General features: G+C 45.3%; 1 protein-coding gene across 1 annotated transcript in view; it reads right to left on the reverse strand.

The window, feature by feature from the left end:
- The window catches only part of LOC121047309, a 58231-nt gene extending 36963 nt beyond the window's left edge, over positions 1-21268 (reverse strand). Inside the window, exon 1 of the mRNA XM_040502441.1 lies at positions 21217-21268. Coding sequence (XP_040358375.1) covers positions 21217-21268 — 52 coding nt within the window. The remainder of the gene's footprint in view (positions 1-21216) is intronic.
- Positions 21269-21943: the final 675 nt, after the last annotated feature.

A 21943-nucleotide genomic window follows, 5' to 3' on the forward strand; every position in this document is an offset into this window, starting at 1 on the left:
CTGAGTGTTCATTAGTGTGGTGAAGCCTCAACAGATTGTTTCTTTCGCATCACGTGTCTGAAAGTCCGTTTACTCCACAACTCACGGTAGCGTGTTTTCGATTTCTTGGATGGGGAGGAATCACGGAAACACGTTTTGATTTCTTATCTGTTTCGAATCGCGTTTAAAGTGACGACTACTTGGTAACTGATAAGTGGTTTCTTTATAAGGATGTATAACAGTGGACTGAGGACGACGGACGAGGTGTTTCACTGGAGGGAACACCAATGTTGCAGTCAAGTCAATTGGAAGGTTCGATAGCTGCTTTTCTTGAGTTTGGTTGTGTTCGATTAGCTTCAAGGTTTGAGCCACTCACGCCGGTTTGTGCGTTGGCCATTCATCTTGGCTGCTTTTCGCCAAAAAAGCCTCTGGACCACACCGAAGAAGTTGGGCTGACTTCGCAATTACTTGGTTCAGGAAACCCTGCTCGCCACATATGATTAATGAGGGAAATTATCTGATTTCAAAAGGTGGGGGTGAAATTATCTCACAAAGTTATAAGCTGTCATGGCATTATGATCTATCGCGCCTCCAATATTTATATTATACCCCCGTCGAAGCCAGCAGCAATATACGTCTACATTGCTCAGGTTGACCGGCCACAAAAAATACTCATTTTCTCTGTTCAAGATTCAAAGTCAAGTCCAATGCAGAGAGGTTCTGCGTGAATCTCCGATGAAGACTTTCTTCAGTTTGTCATCATTCGTCTCCGTGCTACCGGCTAGGACCATTCGGCTGAGTTTAAGTAGTATCTCTCTGTCTGTCAAATATACTTTTATTCAGCAGTTCACCTAATAGCTAGTCAACTAAGCTCATATTTCAACCCGAAGAATATATTAATATTGCTTTAGTGGGACATAGTACTTAATATAGTACATAACCCGCATATTCGTCAAAATGACTTCTCGATTGCTACTAAAACCTGAATTGAAATACGAGTATCAGCTGCTTAGTGGGGCGACAGCGGGTTAACATGCTCCTCGGCTCAAGAAGTGCTTGCTTAATTTTCGTAATAATCCTGCAGCCTGTGTTGTTGACCGAGCAGACGACTGGAGCTGTTTCTTAAACGCGGATACGCACAAAAGCTCGTTTTCGCGGGAGACAAGTCGCATGGTCGAGGCATGCGAGTTAGCTGAGAATTACTCTCGGTGGAACAATTCTGTAGTCATCGCCACTTTCCTTAGCTGATCAAAACTGATTAGAGTCTGTTACCGTCCCTCCGAAGCCCATAGTTTCGGTTTTGAACGAAATCTCCGAAACAAAGGTTTGACATAAAAAAAAAAAAAAAAAAAAAAAACACCGGGAAAACAAAACTATGTTCTGCAGGTTTATGTGCACCGGCTACACTTAACCGTCACAGTTCAGATACCTAAATTGGGTATTAAACAAAAGAAAATCTGTTAAATTGTATGCGCCACCCGTTCAAGTGGCCCGGCCGAGCCGACGCGACCTGGACCCAGCCGCCATGTTTGTTTGGTGGTGGCGCCCCCTATAGGTCACTGGAGTCGCGAATACAACTTGTGAGAGCGATTGGTTTGTATGATCTCAAATGTAATTGAGAATGCCCCGATTTCAATATAGGCATAATCTTGGCTCTTTTTCATTCAGTGGGGACAGCTATTTGTAAAGGATGTGCTGAATACTTCAAGCGATCTACGCCGTGGGGCGTTCTTCAGTCGAGGAAGGGCAGCATACGTCACTCCATCAGGACCAGGCGAAGATTTTTTCTTGGTATTTTGTAGCGCGCTGTCAAGTTCACTCAGTGTGAATGGCTGATCGAGTCTGGAGTCAACTTGCACGGGAGTTTTGTGTGGTTTATTATTGTCTATAGCTGCGCTGTCTGGTATTAGTTTGCAATGGGACTCAGCGATCTCGAGCTCAATGCAGTGTTCTCCTAGAGCTCTGAAAGGGTAGCGTTGGTGGAGTGTCTGACGTCTAATTCCACGATCTATTCGCCACATTTTGACAAGGCTGTTTTGGGCGATGCACATAGTTCTCGCCATGATTTCCGCGCAAGGAAACCTAAATGGCGTCTGACCTTCTTTTGTGCTCTCCTTTCAGCTCGACGATCTTCAAGAGTCTTTGTTCTTTTTGCTTTTCTTTCTGCTCTTCGCCTGATCGCTCGTAGTTTCTCGTACTCTGAATCTATATCATTTCTGTCAAAGGGCATTGTTGTTTAGAATGTAGATTTTTTTAAGCATTCTTTTAATGTAGGTCCGAGTTCTTCATCCAACGTGGTGGCGGTAATAGACTCGTTTACAAGTTCAGTAAAAGTTTCCCAGTTTTTGGCAGCCAAAGTATGAGTCTTTTTGCGCTGAATAAATTCATTATATAATATTACAAGCGGCATATGGTCACTTCCTCTACTTTCAAGGTCAGTAGTCCAGCGAACATTATGGTAGTGCTCCGCTGATACGAAAGTTAGGTCTAGTGCGCTGCTGATCTCTCCCCTGCGAAAAGTTGCACTGCCGTCGTTTAAGAGGCATAGATTAAATCTTTCACTGCTACCGATTAGTGCAGAACCTCGCTTGTCGCTATACCTGCACCCCCAAAGTTCATGGTGAGCGTCAAAATCGCCGCACAATATATGAGGGGAGGGAGTCGCCTTTAATAGGGCTTCCAGACGGCCACCATCGAATAGTACTTGAGGCTAAATATATGTGGAAATGAGTGTTTTTGATTTGTTTCTTACAATCACGCACGCATATTCGCTTGTTTCATGTGGGGAGACCTCATGCTCGGTGGAGACAAGGTCAACCTGGATACCTATTGACGCCCGACTTACCCCGTTTGTCCTTTTTGATGTAATAGACGAATCTCCTGACAGTCGAAGTTTTGAAATAACATCTATTCGAGCTTCTGATATCGCTAGCAGGGGGAAAGAGTGTTTATGCACAAGTTGTTTGAAGTCCGACATTTTTGAGCGAATACCATTTGAATTCTACTGGAAGACAGTAGTTTGACCGAGGGTATCATGAAATGGTTCACTTAATTGAGCCAATCTAGAAGATTTGGCGAAATCAAATCTATCAGACTGAGTACTATCGCAGCCCAGGTGTAGTGGATTCGTCTAAGAAAGCCTCTGACAAAATCAAGAACCATAGTTAAGGCTGTGTTAAAGGGGCCCTGCAATCATATTTAAGCGTCTACCCTTTATGCGGTTTCCACGTCTCTTGGGGTTCGGGCAAGCCAGCGGGCACGGAAAGAGTAGCTAAATATCAGTGCGCCATATTTTAACCGGACGACACGAAAACCTCCTCCACCGACGAGGGCGACCCACGGTACCGAAAGCGCGCAAAATGTGACGTCTTTGGTCCTGGGCTTACTACTGGTCAGAGCCACTAAGAACTTCTTTTTGGTCGAAATACAAAATATAAGTGGTGCGAACCGTTTCAATTATTTATAAAAGTAGTTTTTGTTCACTATTATAGATGAAAAAAAGAAAGAAATGCAGTTTATAAAGTACGGAAACAAGAAATGACCCGTCAACATACCCGCCGCCAAGCGGCGGAAGAGGCGGCGCATACTAGAAAAGAGTAGTGGGATAAGGCGTCGACACGGAAAAATCCCGGATGTACGCGGTGGCGCTGAAGTCGTATGGACAGGAGGATCCGACCGGCTCCGAGCGTTCCGAAGGTCTTCCGCGAGAGGCTTTGTCTTGCGGTTTGGCCGTTTCGCGGTATGGCAGCGCGAAGTGGGCTCCCATTCTGAACTGATCTTTACCCCGTGTTTGCTGTCGTTTGTGGCCAATAAAGTGTCATGCCGAATTAGTGTTTAATCGCGCAGCAAACGCAATGAAAGCCGCTTTGGCTGCCCGCTGCATACAGCCTATCCAGAACATGCTTTAGTGGCGCCCTCTGGCGCCGTCGACACGGAGTGCGGCGGCCGTGAGCGCTCGATGAGCTCACTATTCCTCCTCTAGTTCGCGGCCACTCAAGCCAGGACCTACGACGTCATGAAGGAGGTGATTTTTTGCTTGTTTTTGTAATTCTAAATTGCCTATAACTTTTAAAATAAAGCGAATTTCGCGGAAAGAAAAATTTCACTAAGTTACTACGTTCAGTGCGCTCAGGTTCGGTGTAAATTAAAAATTAGTAAAAAAGTCATTGCAGGGCCCCTTTAAGTAGGGAGTCTCTGTTTTCCGATAGTTTTCTTCTGCCGGACAGATGCTTGGGGATAGAGACAGAGGCAAGATTATCACCATCAGGGGGTGTGATTCTTTGAGTTGCAGGCTTTTCCCTTGACTGCGCATGGTGAACTTCCATCGATTTTGCGGGTGTACTGCCCTGCACATAGTTTTTTGGAGGGGCTTTAGATGGAAAGTTGCCAGTTGAAATATCTCTAAAAGATTTCTTAGGCGCAGAATTTGACTAACGCTGTGTTTCTGTATCCTCTTGATTTTTTTGCACGTTTTCAGAGCGCGTTTCCGTCGTAGGCTGCTCTTGTTGCCTTTGCGTAATGGTGTCACTTGCAGGAGCTGCGACAGTCCCAAAGTGCTTTTTGTGAAGCTCAGTTTTTCTCTGCTGTTCAATTCGCACCGAACAAGTGGGTGTAAGTGTGTCATGTTGTCTTCCACAATACACCGATCTCACCAAGCGTTCCACGCATGCGTGACGCCGCCATAACTGTAGTTCGTAGGAGGCAGACGCCAGTTCACGAGACAGCTCATGCCGCCTCGTGCTCTGCTCGCGCAGACCTCCAGCAGGGTTGTCGCGCTCGCAAAAGACTACAGCTCCCACGATGCATGGCGGCAGCGGTGGCGTACCTAAACTAGCTGGTGAGATCGGTCTATTGATGCTTTTCGGATGATCAGCATGATAGTTTCTCTGCTGTGCCCCCCCCCCCCCCCCAATCTGGAACCGGTTTTTTTTTTTTTAGAGCGCAGCTCTTAGGCGCCCGTTTCCAGCTTAAGCGGCGTCGGCGTAACCGCGCGTTGCATGCAACTCAGGTTGCATGCAACCTGAGAGCATGCACCTGGGGGTCACGTGACCCGGGAAGTCACGTGACCCCTCCCAAGGTCACCCCCAGGTCACCCCGAAGTCACGTGACCTCCGAGGTCACGTGACCCCTCCCATGGTCACCTCAAGGTCACGTGACCCCCGAGGTCATGTGGCCCCCCTCCCCGAGGTCACGTGACCCCCCTTCCCCCTCCGAAGTCACGCCACACCCCCCCTCCCCCCCCCCCCGAGGTCACGTGACCCCCTCCCCCCGAGGTCAGGTGACCCCCCGGAGTATATTAAAGAATGAGGGGAGGAGGAGGAGGGGTCTATTCTCCCCTCAGTACCCTTCCCTCCTCCTCCTCAAGAGCTGCGCTCCAATTCGGCGTTACAGGGAGTTGTAAACGGCTTTCACTTTTTATTTTATTCGTTTTTGTTTCCCCTATGAAATAAAATAAAAATTACCTCACTAAACCAAAAAAAAAAAAGAACGCCGTTTCTTTTTTTTTTTTTTTTTTTTTTGCAAGTTACGCTTTTGTGACCATAGCGGCCGCAAGTTTTGCGTTGCAAAGGACGCTCCTCGAATTGCCACACCTGATATCGGACTCGAGATAAGAGCACATATCTTGGCAGAATGGGTGAGTCAAACGTTATTTTGACAGATGTAGAGTCTCCCAGTCGCCTAATATGAAAGATGGGTGTATCTGAAGACTTCTGCAAGTCTGAATCAGCGACGTCCTTTTCTACGCCCCGTATGACGCCTACTGCAGCAGATCGAGGTCCTGGTTCGTGCGCCCTAACGTCCATTCCACAAAGCTTACTAAATTGCAGCAGTGCTTTGGTTGCGAGCGAGTTTCGTGTGTCTACTGCGATGAGATTAAGCCTTTCGTTTGGGCGTACCATTAGGATGCACTCCGGGCAGTGGAGTTCGAAAGCGTCGGAGACTTTGTTCATGTTCAATTTCATCAAGGATTGTTCAGGATTGGTTGGAGAGAAGATCACAGGGTGCTCTGGAGTCTGTGTGGTGGATTTTGAGATGACACTGTCACTGGAGTGGCGGCGCTTCTTGTTCGTGATCAAGATGAATCCCTCTTGGTCGTCAGTGATTTGGAGATCCATATCCATGGGGGTAGATTCAAGTTGGCTCTGCGCTGGGTCAGCTTGCGTGAGGGCAATTGACCAAGACAAATTATTTGTCGCTCTTGAGGGGTTCACCCTTTGCTCCTGATTTGCCTGGGACGAGTAGGAGTGGTCTTCGGTGGATTTCGAAGGTGTGACTTCAGCATCAGGCATCATTTTCTTCATCATACATGCCCGTCTCCGAAAAGCTGTAGCTTGTCGATGGAACAAGTTGGAGAACCGGAAAGAACTTGCTTTTGAGATGAAAAGGCAATTGAAAATCCGAGGAAAAATTGCGACCTTGTTTTCATGCACGTCTTCTCTCTGATCTTCAGTGTATTACTCACGCGAGGAATACTTCAGTGTGAGTTTTTTCTCGATCACTTTCAGTTTGATGGTGACCAAGAACCTGCATTTAGAAAAAGGCAGTGTCTATTCTGCCGGCAGCCGGCAGAATAATTTTTCCGAAATTCTACCGGCAGTCACCTCCGGCGCGTGTATCAGTGGGGAGCTCGTTAACATAGCTCCCCCCCCCCTCCCCCTCCTTTAGCGGCGACAGTCTGCGGCTGCTCATTAGAAATATATTGACCTATTTGGCCCACCAGTACCACCGCATCGCGGCGGCGTGCCGGCCGGCCCAAACCCCGCTGTCCTCCATTCACCCCCAAAAAGGAAGTGTTTCGTCAACAACATTCGTGTTTTTTTTTGTGTTATTTTTTCAGTGTTAATTCTAAAAGACAGATGTCGTAAATATCGCCTAATACCTCAAAAAAAAAATTAAAAAAAAAAAACAAAAAAAAAATTGTCTCGGGGGATTGAACTAAGATCCTGCAGTGTATGAGGCGCACATCTTACCCACTAAGCCAATCCACAGCTTTTTTTTTTTTTTTTTTTTTTTTTTCAAAATTGTTTATTTACATGGGTATATACACGAGAACACTATATACAATTTACATTATGTACAAAGCGTCAAAGACACAAAAGAATTGAACGGTTGTCAACCTACACAAAGAGAGTGTTACTAGTAATATTAGAAAGCTCGGAAATAGTTGGAAACAAAGGATGTACAGCACACTTCAGTTTTCCACTACAGGGAGTTGGCAAAGAGGGCCCTAAAGTGTTAAAATCCTGGTCTAGTGACACGGACTCATATGACGTCAGGCGAACGACTGATGCCTTCTATGGCTTGTTTCCATTCTTCATTATCTTCGCAGCACGCTAGCATGCTCTGACAAACGAATGTGGCAATATTCTTAAAGTTCACCCAAGACGGTTTGGCAACCCCTCCGTCCGTATCAACTTTCCGTGTCTTCCACAGGCTATATAAACCTATCACAACTAATGTGTCGAGAACCGTATCTAACTGGTCTCCAAAATGTAGGTAACGGAAATTACTTTCTTCGACTTCAAAGTCTTTTTTCACTGTCCTCTTGAAAACGTCCCAGAAGAAGACTGCATCAACACAGAGCACAAATGCATGGGTGAATGTCTCAGTTGTTTTGCAGAGCCTGCAGTTTGTGCTCCAAAATACGTCAAAACCCCGTGACTCTCGCCACTCCTTTACAGGACAGGTATTGTCCGCGAGTGAAAGCGAAAAAAGAACGACTTGCACTTCGGTGGAATGGGCAAGCGTTTGACTCTTTTTAAAACATCAGTTTCGCAGTTAGGGGGAGCAGCAAATACACCCAATCGGTACAGTGGGTCTGGAAACAAAGAAGTTAGTAGACATTTAAGTAACTTCTTCTTGGAACACATGTCTCTAAGAAGTCACCGGTAAACCGTGCTCTCAGGAAGTCAATGGTGTCTGCTACCTCTTTGTAGAAGTCGCGTAAAGTGATCGTTTTGCTCGATGACTCTGTATTTACTGCTGTTCCTGTGTACTTTGATAAGAAATATGTTTTACACGTTTCTAGAAACGGGTGCTGTGGTGTTCGATAAAATTTCCATCTCGCCATTAGCTGCCTAACAAAGATATGCCCAAGACCTAGGCCGCCGTCCTCCGTTCGTCGGAAGAGGTTTGATCTCCGCATGGGCTCGTATGTTGAATTCCAAATAAACATTGCAAAAATCCTGTTAAACCTGTTAACTGTAAGTCTAGAACAGTGCATGACCTGAAGAATGTATGTTAATTTTGACAAAAGAAATATATTGCAAACGGCTACTTTGCCAAACGTGGAAAGGTATCTTAGCTTCCATATACGAACGGCGGACTTGACTTTGGTTTCTAAAGAATCCCACATGGGTTTCGGATTGTCCATGACATTCAGTGGCACACCTAAAAGCTGCGGCTTGCTCGTTGTCCACTCGATGTCGACGAACTTGGCAGGTGTTGTACCCCACTCCCCGCACCACGAACCACTACTTTTATCCTTATTCACCAAAGCACCAGACACTGAGCAGTAGTCGTCAACATGTGACATCGCTGTTACGATGCTTGGTTTGTTGGAGCAAATCAGGACCAAGTCGTCCGCGTAAGCCAGGAGTTTGACTTCGCACGCATGAAGGCGAAACCCTTGTATGTCTTTGTCATTGATGATGTTTCTGCAGAGAGGCTCTAGGTAGATATTGAAGAGTAGCGGCGAGAGTGGACAACCTTGGCGTACCGACCTTCGAACTAGTATAGATTTTGTCAGAGATCCGTTTAGAAGTAATCTTGTCGATATGTCCTTGTAACAAAGCTTTACGCCTTTTTCAATAATTTCGCCAATATTTAGGTGCTTTAAGAGCGCAAAAAGAAAATAGTGGTCCACTCTGTCGAACGCTTTTGCGAGGTCAAGTTGCAATATAGCTGCAGAGTCTTGTGTACGTTGGCATATCTCCAACATTGATCGTACGGTGTGGAGATTAGTTTGTATGTTTCTTCCCTTGATGGAACATGTCTGATGATCACCGACGACTCGACTTATTACTGTTTGAAGTCTTCCAGCCAGCACTCGAGCCAAAATCTTGTAGTCACAGTTCAGGAGACTGATAGGTCGGTAGCCTTCAACTCTTTGCAGCTTGATTGGGTCCTTGAATTTCGGAATAAGTATGGTATGTGCCTTCCGAAACGACAGTGGCAAGGTATCCTCGGCGTAAGATTCTTTGAAAACGTTGCAAAGAATTGGTGTTAGTCTTTCCTTCCATTTTTTATAAAAGCTTGCAGGCAATCCATCAGGACCGGGAGCTTTATTACTTTTCATTTCGGTGATGTTTTGCGTAATCTCCTGTATATCAAGGGGAGAATTTAGTTTTTCCTTCGTTTCATTTTCTAAGCTGGGCAATTTTGCTATTATTTCACGCAGACGTGGATGGGGAGACTTATTACTTGTTGCAAAAAGTTCGGCGTAATGAGAGACGAATGCATTCTGAATATCGTTTTCGTTTGTCAATTCTTGACCATTTAGTTTTATCACTGACACTGACTTTTTTCGGACGTACTCTCGTTCAGCATGAATGTTTCTCTTCGTGGGCTGTTCACCTTCAATTAGTTGTAGGGTGCGAGTCCTCACAGCAGCTCCTTCATAGCGCTTCTTGTCGTAATCTTCGATTTGTTTCTTAATGTTTTTGATTTCATTTTTATACATCCCTGGCTGCTGGCATTCAAGATTGTATAGGTATAAGAGGTCTCCATTTAAGCGCTTCTCTTCTTTTTTTTCATAATACCTAATTATCGATGACCTCTCAATCGCTTGTTCCCGTATCCTCATTTTAAACAGATCCCAACTTTGGCACCACCCGGTTTTGACTTGTTCAAGGTCATGTATGAGACCTTCTACTGAATTTTGAAATTCATTATCTCCTAACAATGTTTCATTCATTTTCCAACATTCCCATGACTGTGGTCTTTCCTTTCTTCTTTTTCGATCCGAACCTACACTGACAATGACCAGGCAATGATCCAATGATCTGAAAAATATGTAGGGATCACATTGTAGTTACTAAGTGCTCTACTAGCCGAACCAGGTAGGTAGATTCGGTCCAAACGCGCATGTGATGAACCCTGAAAGTGTGTGTATTGAAGAACGTTCTGTGTTGTGCAAACATCTATAAGGTCGCAATCCCTAACCAGAGCTCGGAGAACGTCTACACTTGGGTCCATAATTTTCTTGTTCGGAATTCTGTCCTTGACATGCAAAACACAGTTAAAATCTCCGAGCATAATAACATCGAATCTGGTATCAGCATGTATCCTTACTTGATTAAATAAGTTTTCTCTTTGCGCTTGGTCATTGTACGCGTAAACAACGACTATGCGGCAGGGGTTTCCTTGTATAAGGGCATTAGCAACTAGGAGCCTTCCTGCATCCGCACCTTCGATTAAACTGCACATTCGATAGTCAAAACCTTTTCGAAACAAGAGCGCACATCCAGCAGAATAATCAATTGCTGGGCAGTGGTAGATGTCGAATGAGCTTGCCCATAGGGTGTTTGCCGAGAACAGAACATTTCCTTCAGAAACTTTTGTCTCTTGGAGTGCTACTATGTCGATGTTGTGCGGTTCTAAAAACCGAAACAGCTGATATTGTTTTTTGCGCGAATTTATACCTCTAACGTTAAGTGAGCATATGGTGAAAGTACTCGTCTGGGTGGTGCCAAGGTTGACTGTGGTCATTTACACGTTGGCTTCTGATCGGGTTAGGTTGTCTTTTTCCGTTCCTTAAACTTCGACTTTCCCCGCTGTTCTTGCAAGTCCACGCGCCCTCGTTCATCTTCGCTAACGACGAGGGCATCTTTAGAGCAGCAAGGTTCCTCATTCAGAAGGGCTTCACTTGTGTCCACCTTCGCCTTCTTTGTCGTCCTCTCGTCTTTTCCCTCATTCGAAGTAGGCGAAGTTGATTGGATGGACAACTTTCTTGCCTCCTTGGCTTTGTTGGTTGAGCTGTCGTCCTTGGTTCTAGTTAGCGTTTCTTGCGTTAAGACCTCTTCCCGACTAGGCTTGGGTGCTTCATCATGTTGACCCGAGGGCCCTTCACCTGAACTGGAGGTATTTTCGTGGGATTCCTGAGACTCGCCCATTGGTTCCAAGTCTTTCGTGAACATCTCATCGACGTCCATGATGTGCTCGCTCACATCAGCCACTGGAGAGGCGTTACCTTGTAGCTTAGATGCATAGGTAACAATGCATTCCTCGGTCGAATGGCCAAATCGCCAGCACTGCGTGCAGCGGGGGGTCGAGCACTGCCTGCGGATATGGCCAATCGCTTTGCAGCGCAGGCAGAGCGGAGGTCGTCCGGGAATGACCACCAGGGTTTTCACTCCGTAGATGTTCAGCGTGTGTGGGACCTTGTCAACCGTGAGATGGTCTTTGAGGGCGAGGGTCACTATTCGGGTCAGGGTGTCTGTTTCTTCGAGATCTGAAAATCTCCACTTCTCTCTTGTTATATCTTTGACCGTTCCAAACGGTTCCAACACCTTCTTGATTTCACTGTCTGGAAGCTGAGGTGGTAGCCACAGAAGCTTCATCTTGATTTCGTCCTTGGTTGGATCAATCACGAGGCACCTTTTTTGCTTGATCTCAAGCTCTTCGCATGCCTTGATTTTGCATTTTGCGGCTCCGTTGGCGAAGACAGCCATCCAGACATGGCTCATTTGATATGGGCCCAATGCTATTAGATCGGTTCGTTCAATCATCGAAAACAGAACTTCCTTGAAGTCTGTCGCCTTGTAGGGCCTTCCGGACATGTCCGCATGCAGAAAGAGGGAGTTTGTAACTAGCATACCTGTCGGTAGACGTGGAAGAATGATACGATATTCCTTGGACTGCTTGGAGCATTCCACTGCCTGTTCATTTACCCGATCAACGAGGACCGTCATGCTGCTCTCCTTGGAGCTCATCTTGCGTCTTGCTAAATCGCTGCCTTCTTTGCAGCAGGTCCCAGGGCCACAAGGGCCCCAGTAAGTGACTTAAAATCGGAAGGCGAAAATTCGGGCGTTCAATGGCGAGCACTTCTTCTTCTTCGAGCCAGCTAATCCACAGCTTAGAATAGGCGTGTTTACAATCCGTTTTATACGAGACCCAATAGGCGACTACTGCCGGCACTTTTTCTCCCCGGTTATTGTGCCGGCTGCCGGCAGAATAGACACTTCCTTAGAAAAAAGCTCCAACCGACTCAGATGCCTCGAGAAAATTCTAAACACAAAATTGCTTTAAAGCCGGCCACAGATCGACTGAATCTGAGTTATTAGAAATAAACGCTTACGTAGCTCTTGTGTTCCATTGCTACGTCGCGTCGTACTGACCCCCCGAATGTACGGGCCTCGCATCATCCGCTTAGTAATATCTTCAACGTCTTCCTTTATCAGTCACTAAAAGGCCGCCATTGGTGTGGCACAGATGCCGTTCCACAGATGATGATAGTACTCAAAGTGGCCAGACTGAATTTCGGAAAGAATGTATTACTATGGTGCCTGGATCACGTCTTTGACTGGTGTGTTTACCGCGGCCAAAAAAGTGGTCCCTCGATTTCCGCCTGATGACGTCATAGAAGTGTCATGCTGTCGCCGGTCGCGACCCTGGTGGCGTCTCAACAGTTATGATGTGTGTAGCAGATGCCTCTTCTGCTGCAGGTTGCTTTCCACTGTGACAGTTCACGGAAGCTAGTGCAACCGGAAGTTGGGACGCCTAACGGGACGCCGTGACGACAGCGACACTCGCGTTCGCTCGTGCTTTTTGCCAACATTTCTACGGCCAACCGCCAGGATCGCGACAGGCAACAGCATGACACTCGCGTCATTTGTTGCCACATCGGGACCACTTTTGATGTATGGGCGGGATAGGACGCTAAACACACCAGTCGAAGACGCGATCCAGGCACCATAGTATTACTGACCGCTCCCAAACGGCATTTGCGCTTTGAATGTTAGCTGCTGCAACTCGCTCAACTCACGCTTTTTCTTAGGGGTGTGAGATAGGATGGAACGTATTCTTTCTCCTAACCGAGCAGAGAAAAACAAACGAAGAATACGAACAATTTGACGCCGAATGAAGCATTTGTGCTGCGACCGCCAGGCCTCCGTTACCTGTCAGATGGCCGCGATCTGGGGTCCTCCATTTGCCGGCCGCTCCGCTGACAGGGTGGAGACACCCGCCATTTTGTGGCGAACTTTGCGATGCTCTCACCGGCGTCATATTGCGTCTATCTTTCCAGAACTTTCGCTAAACACAACGTTTTTGCACCACGACTTTGTCACACACACTCTAGACGTCCCACACCCAATGTGGAGCTAATGCTCACCTCAGGCGCCATATTGTGGCGCTCCGTTGCCTCCATTTGTGTCTCCGCCCTGTCAGCGGAAGCGGCCACGGCAGATGGGTGTGGAGGCACCCTAGCCGCGCTTTGCCCCACAGCGCCCTCACCGGCGTGCTTGCACATCGCGACACACTCACGGCCGCCGGACGGCACACCTCCCCATTCTAGCACACCAATCACACACCACCGCCATCTTGAAATATCGTCCCTTCCAGAATGGGCGAAACCATTGTTCTGCCATCGCCACGCCAATAGAATGCATTGAAGGTATAAGCGTAACCGTCACACAATCTCGGTTTGTCTCCCTTTTATATATATATATATATATATATATATATATATATATATATATATATATATATATATATATATATATATATATATATATATATATATATATATATATATATATATATATGGGTGGTTTCATCTCAAATCGTGCAGGCAAAAAGGGTCGAATTTTTAATTTCGATGAAAAAATTATATGTTATGGCGCCGTTTCTAAAACCGAAGTCGCCACAAACCGCAAGTTCGTCGGATTTTTTGTTCTCGACTTATGAATGTTTAAAGAGGCCGCGGCGAAAAGCAGTGTTTTTCACACCCGTCGTGGGTCGGATGTTTCGCTTGATCTCCCGCCATGGATTTTCAGTCCACATTATATTACCTTTTTTGAAGCACTCTGTGGACACATTTAAAAGGCTTCAATACCATGAAATAATTGTAGGCGTTTTGCTTTTTTTTCTGTAAAAATGTCAAAAACGCCTCCTCGGTCAATTGTTGACGAACTTTGACAATTAATTACTGGCGATCTGCTTGGGTTACACCAATATTTTTTATGTCCACGGAGAGCCCAAACCACGCTCTTTATATTTATTATAAAATGGCTCGGCTGTATAAAATATTCTTTGCGGTACGTTTACGTTAATATTATACAAAAACCAAAAAGTACCATTTTTGAAATTGATTTTCTCAAAAAACCCATTTTTTATTTTTTTCATTTTTTGTTAAAATATAGGTATGATAGTTGTCTACACGAAAATCAAGCCTAGAAAGTGTATATTTTGTTTGTATGTTTTATATTTAGGCCTCAATATTGGAAAAAGACGTCTTTGTTTTGCAAGACCTAAGTCAGACATAGCGACATGCGTCTCTATGAATTGTGAAAAAGTTTTCTTGAATTTTCTTCTGCATTTTGTAATCAATTATAAACGGATTTTGTGGTATTGAATATTTATGTATGTTTTGATAAGAGCGGGAACCACGAGATACATATCTAACCAAATCAGCAGGCCTAGTGGACTTTCAATAACCAAAAGGCACAGACGTTGTATTGTGTCGATTTATAAACCTTCCACAGTAAGCTAGCACGACTAGCTATTAGCTGTCATATTACTAAGACAAAGAAAGTCACCACATCGTCGATTTATTATATACAATTCTTTCCGAAACCAAACACAGGGGGTTTGTTCACCGCACATCGCGCAGGCCACCAGGGAATGTCCCTTTCACTTCCGTAATACACAAAAGTGGTGACACAGAAACGGTCCGAAACACACAGAGAGTGTGTCATGGAGAGGGGTAGGAAATAAAAATAAATAAATAGGAATTAAATTGACCAACTCCGATCTTAACGAAAATTGCGTTAAAAAAAATAAAGTATTTAGGTTCGAGCGGTGGCAAGGCGATAGGTCTACGCCTGGTGGAGAGTCAGACAAAGAAGTCGACGGCACGTAAAGGTAAAACAAAAAAAAAATCAATAATTTAATAAAGACGGGAAAACTCAGCCGCACATGGCAAGAACAAAAACCAACTCCTCCGGGCATTCGCTAAACGGGACGCAACCAAATGCGTGCGAACACGCTCTCTACATCACCGCCAGGCCGCTACGCCATGACGAAATAAACCCAACAACTGAACAGTGCTAACAAACAGTTAGTAAGAAAACATTGAAAAAAAAAGAACGTTCGGAAAAAACCGCACCCGAGAAACAAAATTCAGCGGGGCGAAGAAACACACACGAGTCGATCCCACGACACTGAAGTCTGGCAGGATGACGGCGTCCAGATGATGCTCGAATCTGTTCCTCCCTCTAATACGCACATCCACGACGGCTGTGCGGAACAGTGGCTGTGCGAAACAAAATGAAGAATAGATTCGAGCAGCGATGCGCGAGAAGGTAACCGAGACTATGCCTCAAGCTTCATATCGGGAGAGGAGCTTTCGATGTAGTTTCTGCAGTTACTCAAACTTTCTCTTTCCCCTTCCCTTTTTCAAAAGAACACGTCAGCCGGCGCTAACTTTTCATCTCGGGAGAAGCCCACTCTTCACAAACGGTTATAGTTGACAAGGAGGCTGACTTCGACCCAACTAGTCTCCGGGCAGAATACAAACACAAGTATATTTATGAGACATGAGGAAGATACATAGAAAGGGGGGACGGACAACGAAGACTTCCAACTAGCAACAACATTTATTGACCCGAAGTTTGCATATATAGGTGAAGGAGGGGAGGGTGAAAGGCGCTACACTGGAAAGTGGGAAAGCGATGGGAGAGAGTGTAGAGCCAGGGAAATGAGGGACGATCCCGTGGGGTAGACATCTAATCGCTCGGAGCCGCTGAAACGAGGGACGTCAGCTCTGGCCCCAGGAAGTTTATCTCCCTCCTGGATAAGCCTATGGACGGGGATCCGAAGTTGCTGTGACTGTAGTGCATAGCGAAGGCCTCCATGATCTCTCGTCCGTATCTTGAGGCGTGACCTCCAATCCTGGTGGTCGAGGGAAGGTCGGCCGAACAGGGTTCGCTGCACTCAGAGGTGTGTTTGGCAATCGGGTGGTAACAAATCTCCGAAGTGTCGGAGGCGGCCTTCTTGATCTCGTTTGCATGTTCCCTCACCCGATCGTTTAGGCATCGGCCCGTCTGTCCGATGTATTTAGCACCGCAGGACATGGGAACCGAATACACGCACTCTTTGCAGCAGGTTACATAATTGGTCTGGTGCTTTTTCTGGCACGGGGGCGTTACCAACGTTTTCTGGCACGTTACCAACACCGGGCTTTGCTGTTTCCAAAAGAGATAACCCTTTATAAGGACAGAACGAGCGGGTTGGTGGGGATAATTAAACTTAAACAGCCCCTTCTCGTTTTCTTCCTCAAGTTTAATAGATAACCCTTCGGTGCTATCGGATCTCCCCGGAGAGAGAGAGAGAGAGCACGGCCGTTTCAAGGCGCTCGAAGCTAGGGCAAACAGGTGGTATCGTTTCACGCATGCACGGATGGCTGGTTTCAAATTTCCCCACATCCCTAACGAAACCGGCCCATCTTCGTGTGTGCGTCTGCGGGATTTCTGTCCCGTGCCGCCGGTTTTAGCGCGCACGCGGCGTTGCTTTGGCTGGCAGAACAGTTGTTGACCGTCGATATTGTAAGGCCGTGGTGTCCTCATCCTTTCAGGCAACGATTCCTTTGCTTTCCCTTGTGCAATACTCTGACTGACTCCTCCTGGGTGGCTCTCACTGTTCGCCGCGTCAACGACACAATCGTACCATTTCACTCCTCGTGACACAGGGTGCGCTGCTCGCTTTACTGTCACGGGCCGTCCTATTTAACACAACGAGCGCGAAAGGTCGTGGTCATCTGCTGGCTCCGAAAGGGCAGGACGTTCATGCAGGCCAATGAGGGCCCCGAATCAATACGACGACGTCTGCCGACTCCTACACGTTAAAAGTTTACGACACCTGCTGGTCTGTTAAGAAGTGTTGCTTTCTCTTTTTGGAACTCCTCCGATGTAGCTTGCCGCCTATAATAAAATTTAAATAATCAATAAATATAAGAGGGTGGAAATACTGTATTTCATTTTTATGTGGGAACGTCGAACAAAAGAAAAAAACCATTTCCAAGCTTGTGAAGACGCGCAATTCGCAAGTCAATTTCGAGCCGTAAAAACACGTTTTTGTACGATATTGATGCTTAAATATAAAACATACAAACAAAATATACACTTTCTCGACTTGATTTTCGCGTAGAAAACTAGCACATCTACATTTGAACAAAAAATAAAAAAAAAATAAAGAATGGGTTTTTTGAGAAAATGAATTTCAAAAATGGTACTTTTTGATTTTCACATAACATTAACGTAAACTTACCGCAAAGAATATTTTATACAGCCAAGTCATTTTATAATGCATATAAAGAGCGTGTTTTGGGCTCTCCATCGACAGAAAAAGTATCAATGTAACCCAAGTAGATCGCGAGTAATTAATTGTCAAAGTTCGTCAACAATTGACCGAGGGGGCGTTTTTGACATTTTTACAGAAAAAAAGCAAAACGGCTAAAATTTTTTTATGGTATTGGAGCCTTTTAAATGTGTCCACAGAGTGCTTGAAAAAAGATAATATAATGTGGACTGAAAATCCACAGCGGGAGATCAAGCGAAACATCCGACCTACGACGGGTGTGAAAAACACTGCTTTTCGCCGCGGCCTCTTTAAATATTCATAAGTCGAGAACAAAAAATCCAACGAACTTGCGGTTTATGGCGACTGCGTTTTTAGAAACGGCGCCATAACATATATTTTTTTCATTGAAATTAAAAATTCGACCCTTTTTGCCTGCACGATTTGAGATGAAACCACCCATATATATATATATATATATATATATATATTAGTATTTGCAGGTTGAAATCTTTTATTATTTTTTCGTGGCCTATACCGGATATGCCTGCCAGGTGGCTGAGGACGAGGTAAGCGAAAAAAGACGCAGAAATGACGCCACTCGTTTTTTTTCTTGTTTTTTTTTTCAAAATGGCGGTTTCGGTGAGGATCGGAGATGCGCACCGGCATGCCAGTTGCTGAGCCTGTCTAGTGTGCTGGCTTCACTGAGCGACTCAAATTATCCCTGCTTATACAAGGAAGCTAACGTGTTGTGAGCGCAGGTCACCTTTTTACCCTGAAAACAAAAACGGTGTTTAGCATAATATTTACGCAAGAAGACACGCTTTAATTTTGGAACGAAACCGAAACTAACCTCCATTTTGGATTTAATTTCGCGGTATTGGTGTTAATTTCGGATTCTTTCATAACTCAAGAAGTATCTCACAGCGTATTTATTGAGCCATAGGAGTTGTTCGTGGAAACCTTATTTTATGACATACGTGTCCGATCCCGGCACTTCAAATTATTTTGGAGAGTTCGGTGTCCCTTTAAAGAGAGGGCCCTTCATACGCCTTAGATGTAACATAGAATATCGTATTTGTTAAAAAAAATCTGTGCTGATATTTGTGTGTTCTTGCTGCCATACCTCGCTCAGATAATTGCCGTGTGAAAGAATGAACTGCTGGCCTTTTCATGGGTTTTGGGGTATTTCGATGATTATTTGCTTAGACATTATTCCCAAGCACAAGAATAGCAGAATCAATCCAAATTTTACAAAATATCGCCACGGCTGACGAGTTTAGAATAGGTTCACAAAACGTATCCATTAAAAAAAACGCTGTTCTCACTACAGGAACCCAAAGACGGAATACGAGTCAGACAGCAGATTATGGAAGTTGTCGTTTGTCGCTGTTGTCCGCCCCTTGTCCCTTCCTCTAAATCAGACAGCAGAAGTGTGTGTGTGTGTTTGGTGTGTGTGTGTGTTTTTAAAGCAACACGTGACGCATGGAACTTCATATTAGGTCTAGTGTTTATGTCTATCTTGATAACAATGTCAGAGTTTATCATATACTAAAAGGAAAACAAAATTAGGCCCTTCTGCAGAAACTGTAATGGTTCAATGGCGTATTTTTGTGATCTTGCGTTTATGGTGGTGTACATTGCAGCAATCTGTATTATTATTACTATTAATATAATTAAGATATTTTAATACGTAGTTTTCCAAGATCTAGTATAATTTGTTGCTTTTGATTTAATTTCTAACGCGCGGAAAAGTACGGCAATCAAAAGTGTGCAAACCATCATCACTGGTACCAATTGCCGAATTTTTAATTAACACGTTATAAAAAAGTAGTCTAAAATCAGTTAATGCATTTCAGCTAATCTGATAAATCTATGGAAAAGTACATTCACTGAGGGTAATGCGTGTGGCTCTATCAATATCGCGACTTCTGACAATCGGCAAAACTTCTCAAGCCGCCGCCATTCCTTCCGGACGAAATGCCCCCCGCCCCTCTCTTAAGGAAACGTATCTTGTTCTTTTTTTTTTCATTACAAATCATTTTAGAACATTTATTTTCTATAAATTTTACGCGCCTTCCTTTTGCCAATCTCAGCCTTTCCAGTTCGAAGGAATGCCTACCCGCTTGCACGTCTGCTCACTGCAGCACGTTTCGTTGGCGTTGGAAACCCGTGAAACAGTATCAGGTTTTAGTCTGTACGAGCGAACACAAGCACTGCGTGTTTTCGTTAGCGTAGCGTGTTCCACATTGCGCGTGCGTGGAGCCCAAAGTTACAGTCTTCTAGACGACGCGCATGCGCAGCGTGGAGCACGAAACTGTAACGAAAACGCACAGCGCTTGCCGTTTGCTTCTATACTCAATACTAAAACTCTCAACCCCAAGATTTCGGGACACGAGCGCACCCCCACTACTTACGCCATCTATCGGCCGCCGTTGCACCGGTTTTCGTAGAACGGTGTTTCCCCCTCCGCTAAGCTCTCTGAAGAAGCCGATACTGCGCCTGCGCGCCCATGGCCTTGACTGTAGAGTTCCGGTAATTGTAGAAGGTTGCAGAGAGCGTAGCGCGAAGGCGAAAACCATCTACAAAAACTCCCTAATAAGGTACAATCCCATACCGGCTGCAGCACTACATGGGGACAGTGAATAGACCGATCTCACCAGCCAGTTTGACTGCGCCACCACTGCCGCAATGCATCGAGGGAATTTTAGTCTTTTTGCACGTGCGACAACCTCGCTGGAGCTCTGCGCGTGTAGAGCACGAGAAGGCACGAGCTCTCGCATGCACGGCCGTCTGCCTCCTGTGAACTAAGTTATGGCGGCTTTACGCATGCGCCCAGCGCTTAGTGAGATCGGTTAATTCGGAAATGACTTATCGCGCGAGCTATGATGACGAGCAGTTCCGCCGTGCCCGCTGCTGAGCAGGGGTACTGAGGGACCCTCACCGTTCGATATCGGAGGACATGCCCTCACTGTAGCACTTGCTGTTTCCGCCGCGGGAGGGCGAGCAACGCGCTGGAGACGCGGTGTTCCCTACTTTGTTCTCGTCTTTTGTGTGCTTTTTAACCAGAATGAATTTACCATCCACCTTGGACGAAGATTGTTAGGAGAAACAGTCCTTCAACCCCTGCAAAAATGTCTCCCCCCTCGAAGAGATTTTGTAAAATAAATAAAGAAAACGTTATTCATTATCAACTCGTGCGAAACGCGCCCACACTCATCTAGGCGATGGACATCTTGGTGCTCACCTTTATATTATTTGAATTTACTTATTTTAAGAAGTTTGATATATAATCATGGATGTGGCATAGCTGTTTAACGCGCATGTGTGATAATTTTAGTATAGGGCATTTTCATACGGCGCTTTTAGACTCGAAACAAAAAAAAAACAAAAAAAAGAAAGCGTGATCTGTTTTATATTAAGTATAAATAAAGTTTCTTTAACCACAGATTTTCAGACTGAGAAATTAGGGGCGATTTGAATGACCAACTCTTAAATGGGTCCCGAAATGTAGCAGACAGTTACGTTAACAATTAGTTACCATAAATACATCAAATATTTCGCGGAAAGTTTCTGCCACGTTTTTATTAAACTGCATGAAGTAAACCGCCAAAAAAAATCGAATAGTGCCAACTTTACGGCTTATTATTCCTTCTAAGAGATTTGAAAGGAAGTACAGACGAACGAGTTCAAAGTATCCGAGGAACGTTTAGAACTCACCGTGTTTGAAGAATAGGACGTACATTGCAGCCATCAACACGATGAATTCCATGTCGTGTTTTTTTATTGTCCGTGGATACGCACAGTCACTCGGTGAATTGAATAATTAATTTGTTTTCTGGCTCGTAAGGATAAGGAGGGGATCTCGTGAGACGTACGATTTGGTTGCGACCAGAATCTCTGACTGTCGCGTTTGCATCGGTAACGGATGTGACCGGGAAAGTTGTCCGAACAATGGAATCGTTTCCCATTACATCGCTGACACCGTGTATGATTTCGCTGACGTCGCTGGAGCACGAGACTTGTTTATAGTCTCTTTTTCCGGAATGAAATCTCCAGTTCACGCTGCGGCCCCAAAGGTCTTGGATAGGATGGTGCGGTGTTGTCAGTTTTCGGTGTTTAGCGATAGCCCGTACGATTAAATTGCGACAATGAATATAAATCGTGTTCGAGAAATACACCGTCACGCAACGCAGTGTTGCCAGATTGAAAAGGAGTTCTCCACAGCAGGGTCTGGTGTAAAGGGTAGGCGATTGATTGGTCTAACAAGCACGGAGCTTTCACTCGTGGAGATGAAAAGCCTGTCTTCATTCTCCTTCTGCCCGGGGCCTATAGACGCTTTACACACGCGCCAAATTACAGCCGCCATTGCTGACCTTCTCTTGTCTTACCGAGATGCCGAGCAACTGAAACGGTACTTAACGATCCTCTACAAAGGCCGATGCTT

The sequence above is a fragment of the Ixodes scapularis genome, unplaced genomic scaffold (genome assembly GCF_016920785.2).
Source record: "Ixodes scapularis isolate PalLabHiFi unplaced genomic scaffold, ASM1692078v2 PGA_scaffold13__105_contigs__length_92229423, whole genome shotgun sequence".
Taxonomy (NCBI): Eukaryota; Metazoa; Arthropoda; class Arachnida; order Ixodida; family Ixodidae; genus Ixodes; species Ixodes scapularis.